Source organism: Centroberyx gerrardi, chromosome 3 (assembly GCF_048128805.1).
Source record: "Centroberyx gerrardi isolate f3 chromosome 3, fCenGer3.hap1.cur.20231027, whole genome shotgun sequence".
Taxonomy (NCBI): Eukaryota; Metazoa; Chordata; class Actinopteri; order Beryciformes; family Berycidae; genus Centroberyx; species Centroberyx gerrardi.
In genome coordinates, this window is record NC_135999.1 from 7,795,624 (window position 1) to 7,818,459 (window position 22,836).

The 22,836-nt window shown below is 43.8% G+C and overlaps 1 protein-coding gene across 1 annotated transcript; it reads right to left on the reverse strand.

The window, feature by feature from the left end:
• Positions 1–2,694: 2,694 nt before the first annotated feature.
• On the reverse strand, positions 2,695–22,632 carry ecpas (Ecm29 proteasome adaptor and scaffold). Its single transcript, XM_071901858.2, has 49 exons — positions 22,590–22,632; positions 21,650–21,780; positions 21,144–21,260; positions 20,473–20,591; positions 20,084–20,233; positions 19,565–19,742; positions 19,070–19,209; positions 18,385–18,463; positions 18,176–18,295; positions 17,694–17,779; positions 17,495–17,570; positions 17,358–17,407; positions 17,190–17,256; positions 16,930–17,052; positions 16,493–16,596; positions 16,169–16,292; positions 15,806–15,886; positions 15,436–15,652; positions 15,019–15,110; positions 14,244–14,378; positions 13,939–14,098; positions 13,492–13,664; positions 13,165–13,266; positions 12,739–12,862; positions 11,902–12,047; positions 11,564–11,618; positions 11,281–11,395; positions 11,074–11,142; positions 10,767–10,884; positions 10,095–10,262; positions 9,898–9,977; positions 9,369–9,474; positions 8,983–9,030; positions 8,753–8,871; positions 7,909–8,059; positions 7,732–7,797; positions 7,431–7,520; positions 7,140–7,206; positions 6,958–7,049; positions 6,771–6,837; positions 6,450–6,647; positions 5,779–5,990; positions 5,526–5,569; positions 5,197–5,389; positions 4,928–5,075; positions 4,388–4,493; positions 4,178–4,266; positions 4,020–4,091; positions 2,695–3,746 (listed from the first exon to the last, which is right to left on the reverse strand). The coding sequence occupies exons 1-49, from the start codon at positions 22,609–22,611 to the stop codon at positions 3,607–3,609; spliced, it is 5,529 nt and encodes a 1,842-aa protein (XP_071757959.1). The 5' UTR covers positions 22,612–22,632; the 3' UTR covers positions 2,695–3,606.
• Between the last annotated feature and the right edge of the window lie 204 nt (positions 22,633–22,836).

Genomic DNA, 22,836 nt, shown 5'->3' on the forward strand with positions numbered 1-22,836 from the left:
CTCCCTACTGAAGCTCCTCTGGTTCCTCTGACCCTCGTGACTGAAGCTCCTGTGGTTCCTCTGAGCCTCCCTGCTGAAGCTCCTCTGGTTCCTCTGACCCTCCCTACTGAACCTCCTGTGGTTCCTCTGAGCCTCCCTACTGAAGCTCCTGTTGTTCCTCTGAGCCTCCCTACTGAAGCTCCTGTTGTTCCTCTGAGCCTCCCTACTGAATCTCCTGTGGTTCCTCTGACCCTCCCTACTGAAGCTCCTGCCATTACTCCAGTCCAGGAAGGCTTGACCAGCAGCCTGGTTGGCACTGAGGAGAAGGAGGAGGTGCAACAATCCTCTGACACCACATCAGGTAGGAGTTCTCCATCAGGTCCGCTCACCCTGTAGCTCATGGCTACTTCCATCAAGATGAACTGAGGCATTGACTGTCCTGTTTTATTTTTCAGAGATCAAAAAGACCAAGAAGAAGAACAGAGTCCGACGCTTCTTCCGTCGGCTGTTCCAAACACTCCGAGGAAAAAGAGAGTGACTGAAATCCCACTGCAAAAAATAAATTCAGTGTTGCATTGCAATCACTCCATGTCAGTCCATTTTTTTTTTCATCACTGTGAATTGATGCATTGTAAAATTAAGAAATGATCATACAGGAATTGCATGATACATATAGTCAATTTCAGAATTATTGTCACCCTTCATGAAAATGAGCAAAATTTATTGCACAAAATCAATTTTAATTATAATAAAAAAAATAATCTCAGAATCCAGAAAATGTATTGCTTTCATCATTTCCTGTTTCACTGGGATCAAAATATGAGGTTGCACACATGTAAAATCCATTTGTCATCCATCACTCTGTGGAAAATCAAAGAGCTTTCAACTCAGAGGAGACAGATAGTAAAATACCACTAAGCACAGTCAGGGCAATAATCAAAAAGTTTTAGAAATCTGGAACAGTTGCAAATTCACCAGGAAGAGGACGCATGTGCATATTGTCCCCATGAACAGTGAGGAAGATGATGAGGAAGATGGTGAGGGAGGCAAAGAGGAACCCGAGGATCACAGTTTCACAACTGCACAGTTCAGTGGAATGCTGAGGTTATCAAGTGTCAAAATCCTCCTCCATGTCAACAAGCTCTTTGGAAGGGTTGCAGGAAAGAAGCCCTTACTGAGTGCAACCCATAAACTGAAGCACCTGAACTTTGCCAAGCATCACTGGAACTACAATTGAAATTGTGTGTTGTGGTCAGATGAGACCAAAATTGAACTTTTTGGCCATGCACACCATCGGCATGTTTGGCAACAAAAGACAACTGCATACAAGGAAAAGCACCGGATGCCCACGGTGAAATATGGTGGAGGATCTTTGATGCTTTGGGGCTGTTTTATTGCTAGTGGTCCAGATCTTGTTAAGATTTATGGCATAATGAATTCCACTAAATATCAGGATATTTTAGCTCAAAACCTGGTTGCCTCTGCCAGTAGGTTGAGAGTTGGCCGTGGAAGGACCTTTCAACCAGACGACGACCCCAAACATACATCAAAATCATCACAGAAATGGTTGCGGGAACACAAAGTCGATGTTTTGCAATGGCCATCTCGTCTCCAGACTTGAACCCTATTGAAAATCTGCGGTCTGAATTGAAGAGGGCAGTCCACAAGCGCAAACCTAAGAATATCAAGGATCTTGAAATGTTCTGCATGGAGGAGCGGTCCCTCCCAAAGTGTCCTCCAACCTTGTCAGACATTACAGTAAGAGGCTATTGTACTAAACCATAAAACATTTTGTGTTTGAAGCATGTATTGTGTTAAAATAGAAGTGTACGACTCTATGGCTTACCCATCATTCTATATGAGACTCTCTTATAAGATGCCAATACATTAAATTCTTTATACCACTCCTCCATGGAAATCACCTTTTCAGACCTCCAGTACCTCATTATAATCTTTTTCCCAACCAACACAGCTGTGCGTACCCGTTCTGCAATGGCATTCGACATCTCTTTAATTCTCAATGGGTCTCCCAAGAGGAAAAAACAAGGACAAAATGGTATATTTACATTTGTTATTTCTTTTACAACATTATGGATATGATGCCACATCGTCTTTATTTCTGGACAATGCCATAAGAATGCATCAGGGTTCACAGCCTGTTTACACTTCCAACACTGAGGGTTTTCTTTAAGACCTACTTGATACATTTTATTTGGTGTCCAATATACCCCATTTAATAATTTGATTTGAACCAACTTCGTTTTGAGTTCTCTAGACATCTTTTAGATGGCTGGGTTTTGTGGCATCACATGTGATCCCAAGACGGTGCAGCTGGAGCAGGGGCCGCAGCAGAGTGACCCCCACAGCACAGGGTACAAGCGACCCAACAGCCCCCCCCCCTCCCTCAGCCCCGACCAAGTCCAGAGACAAAGATGACTCTGGGGAGATGTGATATCTTTTTGGCAGTTTATTCATGTCAGTCAGTGACTAGATGTGCAAGATTTTGTGTGTGTGGGGTGGGACCGTGGGGGTTCAGCATTTACACCGTGCCATCTTAGGATCTGTTGCTTGCTTTTTACCCTTCAATTAAAACTGTATGACATCATTATGTCATCCTGTATTTGGCAAGACAAAAAAACGTGTCACTTGTCAAAGTTCTCAGAGTAGTTTTATTTCATTAGGGGATAAATTCAGACAAGAACTAATGCGACCCTCTCAACTTCACAGTTGGGTTTTTATTTATTTTCAAGACTTCGGAAAATAGGTTGTTTCATACCCCATTCACCTTGCAAACGGGAGGCAAAAGAACACCATTTTCAACACAGAGGACAGAGAGAGGTGCTCAATGCCCTAGTCCGACTCAGTTCTTCATTATTTTCCCCCACTCCCTTAATGTAGATTTTAAATGCATGGGATTTGCCTATGTATGTGCTCGTTCACCCATATAACAGCAGTGGTGGAATAGTGGATATGTGTCCACATACAGGAAAAGGGAAAACTCAGGCCTAGAGCTGACCAGCGACCCTCTGCGTTAGCTAATGAATAGGACCTGCTGTCGTTCTGGTGTTTCATGAGCAGGCAAACCCACAACAGTAGTAAAAGTCCCCATTTGGGGCAATAGGTATACAGTGTTCACAAACCCAACACATTGGTTTATATGGCATTTATTATTATCATTATCTTACTGTCCATTGAAATGAACCAAATAAAACTGTTGACACATAATAGTCTTCGTCTTGCTCTTCGTCATTTTCCGAATTTAGACTTGGAGCAAGTTGTTGCAGTCTCTTCAAGACAAGGTCTAGTTTTGTCAGCCATCAGCTTTAAATCAGTCAGTCAACTTGAATGGAGCAGTCTCTTTTGCACAAGCCAGCTTCAAAGCCCACAGGTAATATGGTTAAGTAATGAAATGACAGAGATTAGTGAAGATCTGTTGAAGAGAAATCAGTTGTATAAAAGAGGGGAGACAGTGGAGTGTACTATGCATGTTTTTTTGTTTTTTTTTTCCCTCCACAAAGAAGTAGAAAGAAATCGATGTGGTTTTGTGTGCTCTGACATGGCTTTGTGTCTGTATGAGTGCATGTATTTGGCTGGCTAGGTGAGAGGCGTGTGTGCGTGTGTGTGTGTTCAGGGCTGGCTCTGGATGTGTCTGCGCAGCTCCTGGGCCTTGTCCCGCAGGTCTGGTCTGCTGTCGGACTGCAGCGTGGACAGGGAGCGCTGGAGCTGCTCCCGACTCTTCACAGACACGCAGTCCCACTGCTCGCTCTCTGCACCATCACACACACACACACACACACACACACACACACACACACACACACACACACACACACACACACACACACACACACACACACACACACACACACACACACACACACAAACATTTCATCAACACCACAGTGACGCCAATGTCAATGATCTCTGGCATCATGCACTGACAAAATGAACTTAACTCAGCCAATCAGAACTGAGGATGACTACATTTTATGACTACATTTTATAGGAAAATCTCAATTCTAGCAGGAGTGAATACTTACCTCCGGTTCTTTTCACCAACAGCTCCACAACTGACAAGGCCTCCGTCCTCACAGACGAGTAACTCTTGTTTTCTGCATGGGAACACAATGTATGATGTATTGAAATCCATGCAGATTAGACTGCAATGCAGAGTACAGTAACGGTGTGAGGGCCTTACCTAGAGGGTATGTGAGAGCAGCACAGGTCTCTGTGAGGATCTGGGACAGTGCATTGAAGTCTTGATGGCCCTTCTCTAGCAGCAACAACCTACAGAGAGAAATGATAACTTCATAAACGGCTCAAATAACTTTTGCATAGGAGTGGTGTAAGCACTACTTAAGAGAAAACACTGGTGAATTAGGAGATCCTGTGTTTGCTTGGTTCTCACCCCTGGAAGTACGCCTTCATAGACTGTAGGACGCCGAGCTGGACTCTCCAGGTGCTCAGCTTGAGCTTCTCACACATCAGACAGCACAGCTCCACCTGGAAACGAGCTGTAAACAAAAAAAAGTTATTTGTGATAAGCTGCAACCTATTTGGCTCTGTAAAACCACATACAAAAACCTAAACCTCCGACTAGTAGAAGTTTGAAAATGAGCCGGATAGTAGTCCTTGGATCCACCCATCTCTAGTTGGGGTCGGCAACATTTTCTACTCTGATCAGACTCTATGAACTCAACACAATCATAATCACAGATTGGGGTGGGGCTAGAAGTCCAGCAGGGTGTTCAACTTCAACCGGGGGGGGGGGCAGGAAAACGATGATTTTCTGCCTTAATAACAGCTGTATAATCTTGTCTTGGAAATTACTCGTGTCCAGGATTGATATGTTTCACCATACAGAAGGCATACAAACTAGTTTACAGCTTGGAAAATGTGATTTAGGGATTTTTAATTTCACTGCACCAGGTCACTTAAGATGTCTTACTCTGGGTCTGTGGGTTCCTGGGCCAGCTCTTTCCAAGTGTCTCAAAGGCACAGAGCAGAGCTTCTGTCCGCAGCTCTTTGTCCTTCACATCTCCATCGTCGTCATCGTCCAGTGACCTCGGGGACCGACCGCCGCTCTCTGGGCAGTTCTGTTGGGGAATTGGGAAGTTAGATTGAGCCACAATATAGTTGTCACCCTGCAGATCTCACTCATGTTTTTAGCACTGTAATAACACATGAACAATATCAAACGTGTAGACGTCATTGTACCTTCTTGATGAGAGGGATGAGGATGTCAGCCATGTCGCTGAAGCGGTCCTCCTGGCTGCTGTGGAGCACGTCTCCGGCACAGCGCAGGGCAGCCATCTTGTACACCAGGCTCTCCTTGCGGCACTCCTTCACCACAACCCCCAGCACCTCGGAGATGGTGGGCTGGCCTGCGCAAGGCTTCTGCAGCTCCGCGCTAAAGCCGGAAGAGGAGGGGGGGGAAGGTGACAGAGTGAGAACGGTAGGAACAAGGCATAAAAGAAAGTACATGAATGTGTTGTTCTACATGCGAGATTGGCTTTAATGGATAAAACTACTGCGAGAAGCCGCACCTGCATTTGGACACCACCGATCCAATGGCTTTCAACAGCTCCTCCTGGAAGAAAAACAAAAATCAAAGCACTGGTGTGAGAAAATGTAACGTTAAAATGTGAATGTGACCACTCTTATCACTCCATGATTCAACGTGAACCTCCAAGGTGGGTAGCGGGAAAAGTTCAACAATCAAAAATCTGTTTTTAACATAGTTAAAGTAATCCCTTTTTATTGTATGTTCTGCTGTTGTTGTATTTTTATATGTCTTACCTTGCCAGCCCATGTGCGTCCCGACAGTCCCTGTATTAAGGCCGTTAGCACCAAGCCAAGGTGTGGTGCCACCAACGAGCCCGTCTGTTCCTTGGCAACAGTTGCCATGGCAGCTGCACCCTGAGCCTTCATCTTCCAGGACTGGGACTGCAGTGCCTTCTGCGTAATAGCGATCAGCTCGGTCATGTAGAGTCTGATGCCTCCAAAGCTGCCTGGTATCCAAGTAAAGTTCAAATCATAAAAGGTCAAGCTGTCATAATGACAATACATATACATACAATACAATACATATAGATTTTATGATTTAGATTGTTTTTCTTTATATTTCACATATGAGTCAACTGTCTGCTCAAATGTACAATGCATTTTGTGTCTATATACATACGATTCAATACAAGCATTATTCCAAAATGCTATATATACACACACATATATTTTTACCTGATTGTCATCATTTAATATTTCTAAACTATAGAAGATGCAGTCTATAAAAATGTTTTCCCTTTGTGAACCAAGGAGTTGAATTACCTAGTATCCTTTAAAATGACCAAAATTTGTTTTGCACATTTTCAATCATTTTCATCAATCATGTCAAGAGTTTGTGTCACTTTTTTCAAAAAGAAAACTCATTTTTTTTCACTTCATATTTATATTGTGTGCGTATTGCCCACCTGGGACGTTCTCCTGCCACACCTCCGCCCACAGCGTGGCATCGTGGCTCTCTCCCTTCTCCTCGTCGGGACCTGGTGCCTGGTGCATGCCCAGGAAGGCCAGGGGCAGCGCCACCCCTGCATGGCCCTTCAGCACATCAGGACTGTAGTGGCTGATGGCGTGCACCGTCAGCGCACATGATGACTTATACACTGGCTCTGGGTGGGGAGAGAGAGAGAGAAGATGGTTTAGGGAAGACAGCGGAGTCAGAAAGTCACCATTCTGTATAATGCACATTCATGTCAAAGTACAGGCGGGAACGTGTCTTTTTCTGTTCTCACCCTCTTTCTCCAGGTACCAGGTGTTGAGCTTCAGTAGTAGTTTCTCTACACTGCTGTCTTTTGCAGTCTGATGGGGCAAACAAACATGTTATTATGATACTTGAGGACGACAGCTAATGCTTACTGAGTCATTGAGAACAACCTATGGTGTGGTTACTGTAATAAGCTTATTATAACCGGTGCTTACCCTGACTAGGTGCCCCAGAGCGAAGGCAAAGGCTTTCTGCACTACACTGCTCCGATCATGGATGCCATTCAGCAGGGCGCTCATCAGTTTACCTGCAACACCAAACACACCACTCCACTGTCATCGGTTCACTAGCAGCATGCAGTAAATACATTACAAGAATACAAATACGTGTGCTGTACCTGAGTATGGGGTGAGGTCTTGGGGACACTGCACTGTGAGGGAAACGATTACACTAGCACAGCCGCCCTATGGAGAGAGAGGAGACAAAACTCAATACGTAGGAATTAACATGAAAAGGTTGACTTGGCAAACCACGTGTTTACATAGAGGAAGGAGACAAGGGGCAACGCATGGGAAATAGGCAGCTGAAGTGAAATGAGGATGCAAATAAGCACACAAGCAAACCATTAGCCACTGAATGAAAATGTAAGAATTAGTTACTGTATGTGTGCGTGTGTGTATGTGTCTACCTTGGTACCCAGGCCCACTCCACTCTTGAGTAGCTCACAGAGCCTGGGAACCAGCTCTCCCAGCACAGAAACATCCAGGTGCTGCAGACACTGGGCACAAAGACACAAAGGATATACCCTTAAAAACAGCTGTGACTGATTTTTTCTTAATGTTTTGTAAGGTTTTGCCTAAAAACTAGAAACCTGAAAATGTTTACTGTGACCTAAATAGAAACTGGGTCCAAAACCCCAAAAGAAAATGTTGAAAGGTCATACCAGAACTGAGAATTGACCATAATTATGAAGATAGTGTTGTTGTTACCATGTTAATGGTCTCCATCATGGGGGAGGACTTAGCAGCGCTCAGCCTGGCGGCATCCATGGCACTCTGGAGGGAAAAACAACACACCGCATGACAAGGTGACTTGTAACCTGCGATAAAACTTACAGACTGTAGTTAGTGGAAGAGGGTGATGATCAAGTAGACTGTTGAGGTTACCTTCTCCTGCTCTGTGGCTCTGAGGCTGAGGTAGTTGAGGACCTGAGGCTCCAGGGTGCTGAGGGCCTCCAGCAGGGCGGGGATGAGCCGTGAGGCGTGAGGCTTCAGCCTGGCACCAGCGGTCTTACTAACCTTCACCAGGGTCTGGATACTGGTGGGGAGTAACACATAGAGTGAATGGGAAAGAACAAGGCAGAGAGTGAGGGAGAGTTATGCTGCATTCATATGGTGGCCTAAGAAAAAAGCCATATCGGTCAGCACTGTGGCTTGTTGCCATGGTGATTTTAATAAACAATATGTTCGACCATTCCATGCGCGTTGATAAAATAAAAACTAATAGCATTGTCTTTATTTTCAATATTTAATTTAGGTTCAAAATGGGTTATATTTTGCATAAATTATTAAATATGACTCCCACTATAAAACGAATAGGAAGCTAAGCAGGGGATTTGAATAGTCTAGCCAAACTTGGCAAAAGGTCCTTGCTTATTCACAATTTTATCTTTGTTGGATCATATGTGGGTACATCTATTTTGCTAGACATCTGGTTTAACTTCACCGCCAGAATTGAAGGCAAACATTGGGAAAATGGAACTTTCAAGTCTGCAGACGCAGTAGCCAGCAATTTACGCAAGCATTGGTGGAGTTTTAAATCAACACCCGGTCCGGTTTGTCTACCGCATATTGCCAAAATGTGAATGCAGCATTTGACAGAGAGACAGACAGAAAGGGAGATGGGTTTAGCAAAAGTTGCCTCAATATGAGCAACTTCAGAACAAGGCCACGCAACAGAACGAATACTACAGTTATGCAATACAAAAACACAAATGAAGAGAGGCGTTACCTGAGTGAGCGGACCTCGGACACATTGCTCACGATGCCTTTGTCCAGCAGGGTGGGCAACAGCACCGCTACAGTTCTCTGGGCTGCAGTGCCTGTAGACTCACACATGCGAGCGCACACCTGGACAGAGAGAGAGAGTGTCGAGGGACAAGCACTTGGACATGCACTGATGTACCCACAAACAAATATGAACACATACAGGCAGGCAAGACTTATGACAAACAGCCTTACCTTACTGAGTGTTTTCAGGGTTAGGTCTGCGGCCTTCCTCACAGATTCCTGAAACGCAACCATGACGGGGTCAGAATCTCATCTAATAAAAATCCGAGCCAACTGTAACAGGGATCATAACATGTCGCAGATCTTAATTAAAAGAAATGAGAAGCCCTTTATGGAATCATTATGGTTAGCTATGACTGGAGTTTATGATAGAGAAGAGACAATGTATACTTGTTTAGTCTACTGTCGCACTATATGTGAGGTCCTGTTATAGTTTGTCTGACATCTAGTGTGTGAATCCTGCATTGTGAAACTGCCTTGTAATGTGTTAAAAAAAAACAGTCAAATTCCTTGTGCACGGTGAATAAGAGCAATTCTGATGAGTATTTCCTGGTCACCTTGATGTCATCAAGGACTCTGAACAGTGTCTCCCACATCTCCGCCAAGTGATCGATGAGGTCATCAGCCTGGCGACCGCGGATCAAGTCGTTCAGAGCCAGGCAGCTGGATGGGAAATCAATATATGAATCAAACAGACTTCTTTCAACTACAGACTTTTACATTATATTTTAGCTGATGCGCTTATCCAGAGCAAGTTACAGTGAGTCCAACAGTAGAATAGGCTTTAATTCCTACATCAACAAAATACAAGCAACCAACGGCAAGGAATACAAAGGGCCTTAATGCCCTCATAGTATTCCTGTGACCACAGAGCGATCATGTATGACAGAAGTACTAGAAAAAGAAGTAAAACACAACCTAAGGAGATAGAAAGGATATTGTTTAGACCATTTGGTCCTACACACAGTCACAAAACTCAGGCTACATAAATAGATGAAGGTAGATACTATGATGAGCATCTTAGGAGTCTTCAGTTTCAGGGGTTTTATACATAACTCATATATGGGGTGTGTATTGTTATTGTACCTGGACTCCCGTACTCTCCAGGTGTTACTGGTCAGGTTGGAGATGACATCCTGCAGAATCTCCTTAAGATACTTATCCACCTGAAACACATCAGCCCAATCAAATGTGCACATACAACACACTGATGATGGCAGCCATTTACATGTAGGTCTATGTGTATATGAGTGTGTATTTGTTGTACGTGTATCAGCTCCTACCAGGGTCTTGTCAGTGACCAAGGCATCCCAGATGCTGGTCATGGCCTGGCGAATGCCCAGGTTGGGGTCAAACTGGTAGCGGTAGAGACGGGGCACTAGCTGGGGAAGGTATGGAGCCAGCTGCTCCCCGGCCTTGGCTGCTATGATGTGGAACCCAAAAGCTGCACCCTGGAGGGAGGAGAGGGGAGGAGAGGTGGGAGAGAGGATAAGAGAGGATAAGAGAGGCGAGTCCAGTCCAGGGAGAGGGTGAAAAGACACAGGAGGTGGATGAGAGAGAGAGGATGAGAATGAAAGCAAAGGGAGTAAGAATTGCGAGAAAGATGAAAAGGTGGGGTGCATAAACACGGTGAACTGTGTGAGTATTTGGCTAGTGACAAGCTTTGGCTCTGTCCTCTGATGTTCTAGGAGAAATGATGCCAGAACTATGAGGCGAAAGTACTGACTGTCTGCTTTAATTTGAGGATATTTTCTGCAATATTGGTTGAACAGTTAAAAGACTATAGCCCTTCTTGCCATGCTCTCCTCATTTCAGAATGCCAAAAGTATTTGGACAGAGTGTCAGAAACATTCAGTGACAGATCACTTCAATCTGCTATCATACATTAACTCTAAAAAAGGCCTTTTGGTGTGTTAGTAATGCATCAACCGGTCGATTGTACTTCCTGGCAGTACCTTGCGAGAGTTCCACATGGCGTGGTGATTGGCCAGGTTCATGAACTTGTAGACGAGATCTGGTTGGTTCAGGTCACTGGCCAGTGAGCAGAGCTCCTTGTACGTGGACAGCCCCTGCCTGCCAGGAACCATGAATATGAAGAAGAAGAGGGTCAATTTGTGCATAAATTACCTCACTCAGAACTTAAGTTTGGTTCCTATTTGATGCTTGTCTTCATATTAAAACTCCCATTTTGTAAAGATGTCATTAAATTTGAAAAAGTAACAAAAGAGAAAACACGCCTAATTGTGGCGACATATTACTTACCCATCAGGTGCTTTCCCCAAAGCATCTCCTTGGAACACCTCTGTGTCGTCTGACATGGCATGCTTCACTCTGTTAGGAAAGATAAATCAGCATTAAACATTATCTTCATGCATTTTAAATGTTCTCCCCTACACAGATGATGCTAAAACGTGTTATGATTCTCTCTCCTGCTCCATTCTCTCCTTCACTCATCCATCTAGCTGTTACCTTTTCCCAGTCATGAGTGTTTCCACCAGGGTGGACACCAGTTCCTGCTGGTCCCCCTCTCCTCCCATCTCATAGACCAGGCCAAGGCCTTTAGATGCCACATCCTGACTCAACTCTGAACCGAAGAAGAGGAGGGATGGATAAAGAGGTGGGAAGGACAGAGAACAAGTGGTGAGGGCTCTTCCTTTTGTAATGTTGCAGGGATGCACAAATACATTTCAAAAGAACTAGTTGGTATAATAGTAATAAGTAGATCAATGTAACAGAGAGATCCTCATCTCACCATCAGGGTCTGAGAGAATGGAGATGAATGCTGTCTGAATCTCCTTCAGGTGGGACTGGAGGAGAAGAGAAAGCACAACAGTTATTACAATTAGAGTGATCTGACAAATACAGAATGAACTCCAACTCCAACACAAGAAAAACAAAGCAAAATACCAAGTAATTCTTATATTTAAATCACAAGAGGCTGAAACACTTCTTGAATTCGGTGCCCATATGAAGCTAATAGGAATAGGAAGTATTCATGTGAATTGACTCCTGGATATCACACAACTCAGCCCTTGAACTGTGACCCCCGCTTGTCTTTAGACTCTGAGCCCCTGACCCCCAGCCAGGTACCTTGATTTCCTTGTGTTGGCCGATTTTCTTGACCAGGGAGAGCAGCCAGATGCAGGCTGCCTGTCGGACGTGGGGGTTCTGGCTGGGTATGTACTTGGACAAGATGGACTTGAGGACCCAAGGAACCACGTCATTGTTTTTCATATCTGACAGGGCAAGGAAGAGAGTGGAAAAATAAAAAATTCAGTCCGGAATTTATTCGACCATCTAAATTTAGCATGTATCGAGATAAGTTATTGGAGATTTTGACATTTAAATGGAAATGGGACTATTAAAGTTATGTTCAGACAGGCAGCTCAAATCCATTTTTTGCATATCTGATAGCGTGCACACTCCTGAGATGTTACTATTACAAAGTCGTAATGACAGCAAATGATTATACCGTTTAAAAACACAAATCCAATCAGGTCACTTGTAAATTACAATGTGGACAGTCAGCCTTAAAGATCAGACTTGAAAAACCAAATCGGACTTGCCTGCTGTCTGAACATGACCTTAGAAATTTCTTAGTCTAACTCCCAATTTTACAAACTTGTAAACAAACCTTGTAAAGCCTCAACATACATGTAAAACTCAACAATAAATTTTAGAGTGAAAAATCTTCAATACCTTCAATCTAAATAAATCACTACATAAACAAAGACAGTAGCGAGAGCGATAGTGTTTGAACAAGACAACATTTTGCAATTCAAATCATATGCAATAGGTATATACTCTGAGTGCATGTATCTAGTACTGTGTGGGTGTAAGGTGGAGTGTTTTACTCTATGTGCATGCTCATAAATCCTTGTGTGTGTGTAGGTGTGTGTGTGTGCGTGTGCGTACACCCATCCTTACTGTATGGTGGGCTGTACTGGTCCTCGGTGCAGGTCCATGGGTCTCTGGCGGCTCCAGAGCTGGTGCCTATGGCAGCGCTGGTGATGGCCTCGCCTACTGTGAACTGCAGCTCCACCTGTTTGGCCTGAGAGAGGGGGAGAAGGGGAAAGAGAGCGAGCGAGCGAGGAAAAGAGAGAATAAAACAGACAAAGTGAAAGGTGTAATTGTGTTGAAATGGTCGAATTGCGAAATGGCTTGTTGATGTTGTGCACATGGAGAATGAAGTTTGATCCAAAATCCATGAAAGAAATGGGGAAAGGAGATGGGATACTTCAGTAATAATCTCTATGAATTTCTGTCTGACTCATAAGCAACTTGCAGACTTGTAGAAGCCTACATAGCTAATGTTAACCCTGCTGTCAGTCAGTCAGTCAGTGTGTTTCGTACCTCCACAGAGTCCATGAGTCCCTGCAGCAGCTTCTTCTGGTGAGGGAAGTCCCCATCTCCCACTGGTAGGTAGCCCAACGTCTGGATCGATCGCTCCTTCATCTGGACCATGCACACACACACACATACAGTGAGTTTGATGGATGATGCAAGTCAGAATTTTACCTGATGTATACACCGATGAAACAGTGATCTACAAACACTCTTATTCACATATACACACTTATTCATCAATAACATATACAATATAAATAAATGCACAACTTATTAACTTGTCACCACTGGACAGAATCATAAAGCAGCCACTTCTGCCGTGTCCCAGGTTACCTTGGTGCTCTCCTTGCCGGAGGGGATGCGAGCCAGCAGGTTGTCCACGGTGGACAGTTTGGTGAAGCCCTCACCCTCTGCGGGGATCAGCAGGGTCCCGTTCCGCCCGATTTCCCCCAGCGCTGTACACGCCGCTACCGCCAGCAGCGCACTACTGCTGTCCAGGAAGGAACCTGGACGGACACACAGGAATAATTTGGTTCACACAAATAGCTTTACATTGGCAAATCAAAAGTGTGACCTTTATTTTGTTATGGGAATACAATAGTGGAGGGTAGATGTAAGCTACAGTTAACAGTATTCATTACATCCCCTTGTTGCAAACTCAGCAAACAACTGGTAACTGTAACTAAACACCCATTTTTTGTGCTCAAACAACTGCTACAGTCAATGAATTATGTTGGCAGGAAATGCATGTAACATCATTACAATAGTGTGAATTCATACCAATTGTCTTGGTGGCCATGGCAACAAGTTCATCATCCTCCTGGGGTGTGGTGATCATTCGCTGAGCAGTATCACTAGCGGTGACAGCTTTCCTCTTGCTCATGTACCTTCCCACCATGTAGCCTAGAGCCAAGATGGCGCCATGCTGGGTCTCAGGACTCTGTAGAAAAACAGTAAACATTTAGGCAACGTAAACTGGGACAACTTACTATATACATAAATGCAAAAGTGCTCTTTAACATGGAGGTATTTCTGTTTCTGAAGTTATCAAGTATCAAGAGCTGTGTAGAGGCAAAGTGGCGTACGTGGTTGTCTTTGGTGATTTTGATCAGGTTGTACACAGCGGTCTTCAGCTCGTTGCCAGACATGGTGGAAACCACCACGGCGTACAGCTGGGCCGCCAGCTCCCTCATGTCTTCCTTGTTTGTGTTCATCAGACTCTGGAGAGGAAGGAAACGTGTGTCGTTACAACTGACTGCATCGATAGGTGTGGTGTAATCTGAATCAATATCACAGCTTTACAATATCAGAGGACAGCTGAGCCTATGTGGTGATTGGACGAATAGTTTAGTCAATTGTTGTTTGGTGATATTTGTCATACTGATGAATCAGCTCACAGTGAAAGTCAGTGTAGTCACCAAGTCTCCCCACCCTGCATCTATCATGCATTAGTGCTGCAGATTTTTCCAATAAATTCCATCAGCAACATTCCACCAGTGCAGCATGTGAAAAGAGTTTTATGATGGCCTCATCTATATTAGGCTGGTATGATGCAAGCATGTTTCATCATCGATAAACCTAATATACGTGCGGCCAATTTTGGACACCCTTGGCCAATTCAGACACATACACACACACACACACACACACACATACACAGATATTACATTTAATTTTTACCATCTTGTATAATGTGTAATTTTAAGTCACTTGCCTTTCGTTGAGAAACTTAAAAAAAATTGTGCTAAAAGAAAACCGCATCAAAGAGTGTGTCTAGAATTGGTGAGAGTGAATTGGCTGCCAGTACATTAAAAAGAAAAGAAGCACAACATATATCTTTTATCAAAAAAAAACACTCACTTTAATCCAGTCAATTTTCTCAACATATCTGGGAGCCAGTTTCTGTGGGCAGACAGACACCACCTCCAGCAGACAGTACATAACTGGGATTCCTGTTGAGAGATTACCAATAAAGTGCAATAAATTCAGATTGTCTTCAGAACACAAAACAATAACCTATGCATGCATGCACTGATTAATGCAACATTGTCTCACATGCCCACATTTTAACACAATAAATGATTCAGACTGCATGAAGTTTGAAACCGATTTACGCACCACTGTGCTGTGCTAAAGTCAAGGTCTGATTCGGGCCCATAGTATTTAATCTAACCCAATACTAAAACCACCACACCAGTTTTGTAAGAAGCATGTAAATAACACTGGAGCCTTGTCTCCATTATGGTCCTAAGTGAACAGGAGATTAATTCCTCTCACCTCCTACGGCGGAGAGCAGCTGCTGCAGCAGGTCCATGTAGATATGAATAGGATTAGCTTCGCCACCCTTTGATCCTGAGGGCTGAGGCTCAGAGGTCAGCAGTGCGTGGACGTAGCGGCCGATGGACGGTGCGTCGTCCTGCATGTCCACCAGGCTCTTGGACAGCGGTGTGGCCCCCGCGCTGTGGGCCAGACACATCCTCAGGTAGAGCACAATCTGGGGGAACAGGAAGAGGAAACACAGTGGACATGAAGCAGAAGAGGTTTAAAAAAAGCAACTTCCTTCCCGACAAAGACAAACTTGAATTCGCAAAATCAGTCCGTGTCAAGGTGAATGGATGTAACTGATTGATCACCAATTATTTTTTACCTCTCCAAATGCAGACGGGTTGAAAGGAAGAGTGGAGGTTCCAACAATGTACTTGGCTGGAGTCTTCATCCTCTGAGCCGCCTGATATGACAAGATCAAAAAATATGTGAGAGCCATTATAATGTCTAGCAAAAATAACAACCGGTATAAAATACTGTAACCTGAAAGAATATCAAAATTCTGTTGCCCCGCAGAGTGACAACTACTTCTTAGAAGAAACAGCAGCTGCTTCGAGGGTTGTCAAGCTCAAGGAAAGGCCTCCAGCATATACTGTATGTAGGCCAAATTATGCCACTGGCCAACTCTTAACCTGGGTGTTATATGACTGGAGGCACTAAGTGGGTGATATGGACAGGCCTTCACCTTCTCCTGGACGTAAGCCACCATGTCAGGAAAGGAGGGCATTGGTTTTGATCCCTCCTTCTCGGAGCTCTTGATAGGAAAAGCCCTCAGCACCTTCTGGGCCTCCCCACACACCTCCTCCCTCCTGCAACACAGAGGAGAAACACTTCATCTTCTGCTCCATTCAACAGAGTAAACCCTCATTTCACATCATCTTACAGGTGATAAATAATCATTTACATACTATTTCGATGCAAGTAAGGTGCATTCAAAAGTCACTAAATTACCAATAGTGTATTAGTGTTTTACTTTCCCTCTCCATTATACAGCAGTGTTGGGACTTACGGGTCTCCAGCAGCCAATAGCAGCAGGTATCTTGAGGGCACGTGATCAGGTGCAAACACCGTGCTGGCAAACTTCATGGCCACCTGACGAACCTGCACCTCCGGCTGACCAAGAAAAAGAAAAAAATATATAAACAAAGCAACTATCATAGCGCTGCCAAATGAACATTGGCAGTAATTCAACATCACAAAGTATGTGACTGTTAAAATGTGTTCTTACTTTACTTTTCAAATACATTTAAAATACCCTAATAGAATTGACATAACAGGTAGTTCGTTTAGTTTTACTACTCATGTTTCATGTTTAGTTTTATGCTTAGTTTTACTTGAAATATGAAGTAAATCAAACACCACTCACATTTGTTGTTTTAACCAGAATTTTTCAAAATCTGTTTTGCCCTGGTATGCTTCCACATGACATTCTGACTTCATGCCTACCTTTCCTATGTACGCAGCCACCAGGGCCTCCATCAGGTTGAGCAGTGCCCCCTGCAGGTTAGCGTAGGCTCCTACCATCATAGACAAAGCCTCCTGAATGGCCAGACGAACGTCAGCCTCCTCCTGGAGAAGTTAACACAGCAATTTGGAAATATCAAGATCAGTCATCAGATATTTTTCCTGTAATGTATTGTTGTTTGGTATTGAGTTCTTTCTTAAGTGCATTTAATGCCAGATCCTTGAGAGATTCTTTAACCTACCTTGCACATGGACTCAAAAAACTGCTGTACAAGTGCGATGTCCTTTGTGAATAGTTGTGGCATGCGGCTAGGAGAGAGAGTGTAGAAAAATGGCACATATTTCGTTATAAAAATTCCATAGTAAGCTGGCAGCTTTCAAGAAAAAGATCATTAGGATCACAAACATACCTGGATAGCTTCCCGACAGCAGAGTATGCAACACACAGTAACTTAGGATCCTGCAAGGACACATATATACATATAAAATCAACTACTGAACTGTATGAAATAACAGATTAAATATGTGTTGTTATTTGCAGTTTTACCTCCTTGTATTCATTGATGAGCTTGGTAAGACCATTGAGCAACATTAGCCCCAGGGGTTTATTGGTGTCAGGACATCTGAAAAAGAGAGAACACCCAAATATAATTTCTAAAAATGCAAAAATGCCTACTTTATCATGAAAAAGTTCACAGGTTATCCGGGATATTTCTACACAATGGAAAAACGTAAACTTTTCTTACACCATGCAGATGTGATGGACAAACTGCAAAGTGAGAGACAGCAGTTTGTTGTTGGTGTTGGCTCCAAACAGACCATCATACACAACCTAAGGAGGAACGGGAAACCATGGAGAGTGATTATACATGGGAGAAATCTTATGAGACAGACAAATACGACCAAAATGAGACAATTTTGTTAACCTAAACCTTGTTAACCTTAAATCTTGTCCTGGATTAAGGAAGGATTCATATGGGTTTACTCATTGAAAATGACTTAGTCTAGGACCAGACTTAATACATGTCTGCATATTTGGGTCTCACAACAAATGCATTCAAATTTGCACACACACACACACACACACACACACACACACACACACACACACACACACACACACACACACACACACACACACACACACACACACACACACACACACACACACACACACACACACACACACACACACACACACACACACACGCATGCAAACCCACCCTACCTGGATATTAGCAGGAAAGCACTCTGCAGCTAGACGCGACCGGAGAAGGTGTGGCAGGATCTTCAGTTTGACTCTGGTGCTCACTGGCTCGTGTTTCAGCTCTTGCTTCACAGTGGCTCCCTAGTACGAACACAAACACACAGCATTAATATATACACAAACTATTTCAGGGGTTAAGTTTGAAAACCGGGAATGCTGAATTTACACACCTTTGTTTTGAGAGGAATGTCCCCCAGGTAGACTTTGTACATCTTGTTGATGATCAGAGGATTGTTCCAATCAATGATGCTGGAAGATAACAAAACATGGACATTGCCAGTGATTTGAGTGAAAATGTACTCTTCCAACGTTCCTTTTCTGAAGTGTACAGATGCCGACCTACTTTCATCACGGGTCTTACCAAACAATCATCATGGTTCTTACCTTCTGAATTGCCACATAAAACGGAGTCAATTCACAAGTGATCACTTTAATAGGAGTATCATTTCATGTCACCCTAGCATGCAACAAAAATGAGCCAGTTTTGTGAACCAGGGGAAAAACACAGGAAAGCCTTACCTAAAGCTTCTCAGACTAGAAAGAATAGCAATGAACGGTGATATGTTGATCATTTCTCAGGTCTTTTGACCATATGAACCCACAATGACTATTTGACTATAAAAGCGAAACTTATCTCAAATTTGACTTTCCATTCCAAGATTTATGAACAGGAACGCAAATCAGCATCAATTACCTCTTCCCATCTCTCATCTTTTTTCTTTTTAAAACAGTATTTTAATTTAATTTGTGCTTTATTAGAATGTATACAGTAATGAGTGACAGGAAAGTTGGATGGCTGGATGGCAGGTGGTGAACCAGACGTGAACCCAAGGCGATGCAAATTCCTCCACCTACCTCTGTTTGCTCTTCAGCTCCAGGTCGGCGGCGGTGGCCACGCTGTGTCGGGTGTCGCTGGACGCCACCACCAGGTGCACCACTGTCTCCACCTCTGGGACCTGCTCCGCCTCGATGAACTTCACTATGCCCAGCTTACACTGGCGAAGACACACGCACAATTAAGGAGTCATCAGCCAACAACTAAAGACAGGCAAACGCAACACATTAAACTGTCTATCACTCTCCAAGCATATACACAAACCATCTTACAGCCTTTTAAACACCGCGAAAAATTGTCTATCAGCTATTTATTGATAGCTAATAGACAATTTAGAGATTGAGTTGGGTGTGGATCACAAAAAGCTCGCTTGAGCATTACACAGAAATTTTTACTTTTACTTTTGGGCGAGAGTCAAGCTTTATCCAGCACACATACACGCAAACATGGAACCGGCCCACATTGACCAAAACACAGCCACCCAGCCCAGTCTTCCGGCGTCAGGAGCCCGGTACCTGCTCTAGTTGCTCAGCGCTCCACTGGGCCTCTCCGATGACCCTCTTGGCAGCGTAGACGCTCATCCCCGGGGGAGGCTGGGGGAGACCCTGGCCGGCCGCCGCCACCGTCCCGGCCCCGGAACCTCCCTGCGGGGAGGAGGGAGCGGGGCGAGTGGGGGACTCATTCAGCACAAACCTAGAGGAGCCAAAATGACGATAAGTCAAGGGGGCTCGTTCAAACGCTAAAAAGCCTTGTGTTGAAATAGTCAGAGGTGGGACAAATGGCAAAATTTACAGACTACAATTCTGACAGGGATTCAGGACACGCCTCAATAGATGCGTCTTGCTCCACTGGGCTCTTTCATACAACTTCGCTGACCTGGATGAAAGCGCCAAGTAGATTGAGTAGCTTCCCTATTGGTTTTCATTTGTTCTATTCAAGCCGGCACAAATACATTCCATTCACTGTGGTGTATTTAGACCCTTCTGAGCTTCCCCTTGGTCTTACAATACCCGAACCACAAACCCGGTACACACCCGTAGGGCATCAATAGGACGTCTAGCATGAACTCCAACAGCAGCTGCACCGTCTTTGGCCTCTCTATGAGGATGAACGGGGAGGCATTCTTGGAGGTGTCAGCAGGGTATTTCATATGGTAGAGGGTAGGGATCAGCAGGTGCATCAGGCTAGGAGAAGACAGAGAGGTTGGAGAGGAATTAGAACATGATAACACAAAAAGGAAAGGTAAGGTCAGCCTGAATAAAGATGACTGAAGCAGTATGAGTGGATAACTTTAGAAATCTATAATTGGAATAAAAACTTTGAAACGTGGTCTTTTTTTGATCAGGTATTGTAGTAACAGTAAAGGTCCCCAAGTGTCCTATTGTGTGTGTGTGTGTGTGTGTGTGTGTGTGTGTGTCCTCACCTGTCCTGCTGTGGCTGTGGCTTGCCCTCCATGGCAGTGAGTAGGGTGGGGGCCAACTCACACTGTTTTCCTACCTCCAGACGAGGGTAGCCCATTTTGATGTAGATGATGGTGAAATTCTACAAAAAAAACCCATAAAATAAAAAAGTGATCATCACCCCCGTCTCACGTTACAGACCACCACCTCTAAAATTTCTATCAATAGCAGCACTGATCTATGATCTCTGGTCGAGCCATGTGACCATATAAACTGCACTATGGAAATAAAAAGCAAATTGGGTTCAGATTACTACTCCTATTTTAAGATAGCTTATAAGCACAGGCGCATGACTCATTACCAGTTAGGAAAAATCTCATATTATTAAGATAATGCTAAAACACGAGGAGCCGAACCACACGCTTAGAGCCAGATCCAGCCAGGCAAAGATTACTGAAGTGGAGACGTCTTTAATTCCAGGATTACACTAGATGATGAAATGTGCAGCACAAGTGAATTTGCAATGTATTCTCAATGGGCACCTCTTCTTTCTATTCATTTTGAAATTGCTCTACTCCTACAATTGACATCTAACATTAACCCAACAATGGGGTTGAGGACGAGGAGTAGCTGCACTACATGTATATTACACTTTTGGCTCTACTTGATCTAAAGTGTAAAATGAGATTGTTACCGTGACAAAGGAGGCGGCTGCGGGGTCTTGGTACTGCACCAGCAGAGTTTCTACTGGTAGTTGTATCTTAGGTCGGCTCTTTATCCTCTTGTTCAGGTGGACCAGCAGCTCCATCACCTAGCGGCAGAGGCACAGTGAGTAGCCGGTCAGTGTATTTACACAAAAGAGATGCATAAATCAGCACTTGCTGGCAAGAGAACAATGATGCATTAAGGATCGAAAAGGATCCTTGTATTGGGAGGAAATATACCATGGGGACTATAGTGGTAACTTTAAGTCTCCATCTAAAGAATCTTAAGGAAAAGCTAATATCAGGGACGCTATGGGTGAACCTCAGCTTGAGGTTGTTAGATTTTAATACATGCTTTCTTATTAAAAGCTATTGAGGGAGAGGCTCTAAGAGTATGGAACTCTACCATTTATTCTAATGCATGTGAGGAGTAGGTATACAGCACAGACTTAATTTTAATCTTTTTAGCTACAAAGATCGCTGACATCCTTCTTACTTTCTTCCGCACACCCTCTTGAACACTGGACAGTTTGAGGAGCACAGGGGGCAAGAACTTAGATATGATGTCTTGCAGCTGTTCATCTGTTTCTGCATGGCCCAAGCGAAGGAACACACGTTCCAGTTGATCTGTCAAGCACAAAAGAAATTACACACATTAAACACATGGCCCTTCGAGTAACATTTCTGCCTCATTATTTAGGTAGTTTCTGCCATGCTCTAGGATTGAATACTATACCTTGGCCCTATTTAAAATGAGAGCATTGCCATCCTAAATTTGATAGTAGCTTTCTATTCTGATATGGGAGTGCCACTACATGCAAAACCAGTGAGTGAGATGTTCAGCTGCATATAGAGGATGCAAAACAGACGACCTGAAGCCTGTGGTGAAAATGTGTGATAACTGTGAATTTAAGGTTGACAATCCCTCGAGCATGTTGCTCCAGCTCGGCTGATAAGCTTGTCAGCTGCTGTAATGCTGTAACCATCACTCAGCCTTCTTACTGTTGGCATGGCTCACTAACAGGCTAGCTAACTGACAGACTACCCATGCATTTCATCGCTTCTCTGCCACACCATTAGCTTTCATCACCAATGACATCCTGTTAAATTAAGTCTAGATGCCCAAAACGTTCAACTGTAAAATACACACCTGGGTCATAACAGCATAATGAAAATTTGTTCATACGTGATACTTTCATTTTGACCATGACTGGGCAAACGGCCTTCTGACGTTAGCATGCTAGCAATAGCTGACTAGCTATCTATGCTAACGTTACTGCGGCAGCCTTTAAATAAACGTATCTCGTTATTTCATACATACTTTAATTGTTCCAGTCAGCCACACCAGTTCATTAAACACATATTTGACAGTAATAAGCACGAGCAACATCTAAGCTGACATCAATCAATCGCCAATAACGCATAGAGAAACTTACTGAGTTCATCTTGGGCAGCCATGTTTGCAGAAAGTCATAGGCGACCCTCCCAGTTTACAGAGTGCCACTGCACACCGGTGCCACTCCTCTCTACTACATGTGATTAAGTATGGGCAACTATCTCGTGAATATGAGTATCAATTAATATAATGTACACACAGAATATATTACCTCAAATTTGTATAAATGGCAGTATCTGTAAATACAGAGACCATATTAATTTGTGTCCTCATGTTTTTTTTTAAAG

What these genes read in the sequence shown, in the direction of transcription:
- ecpas (XM_071901858.2), bottom strand. Translation starts at nt 22,611, where the DNA reads ATGGCTGCCCAAGATGAACTCA. An exon ending in TGGTCACTGACAAGACCCTG is followed by an intron (nt 9,978 to 10,094) that starts GTAGGAGCTGAT and finishes GATGTGTTTCAG; the next exon opens with GTGGATAAGTATCTTAAGGA. An exon ending in CTCTGGGGCACCTAGTCAGG is followed by an intron (nt 6,838 to 6,957) that starts GTAAGCACCGGT and finishes TTGCCCCATCAG; the next exon opens with ACTGCAAAAGACAGCAGTGT.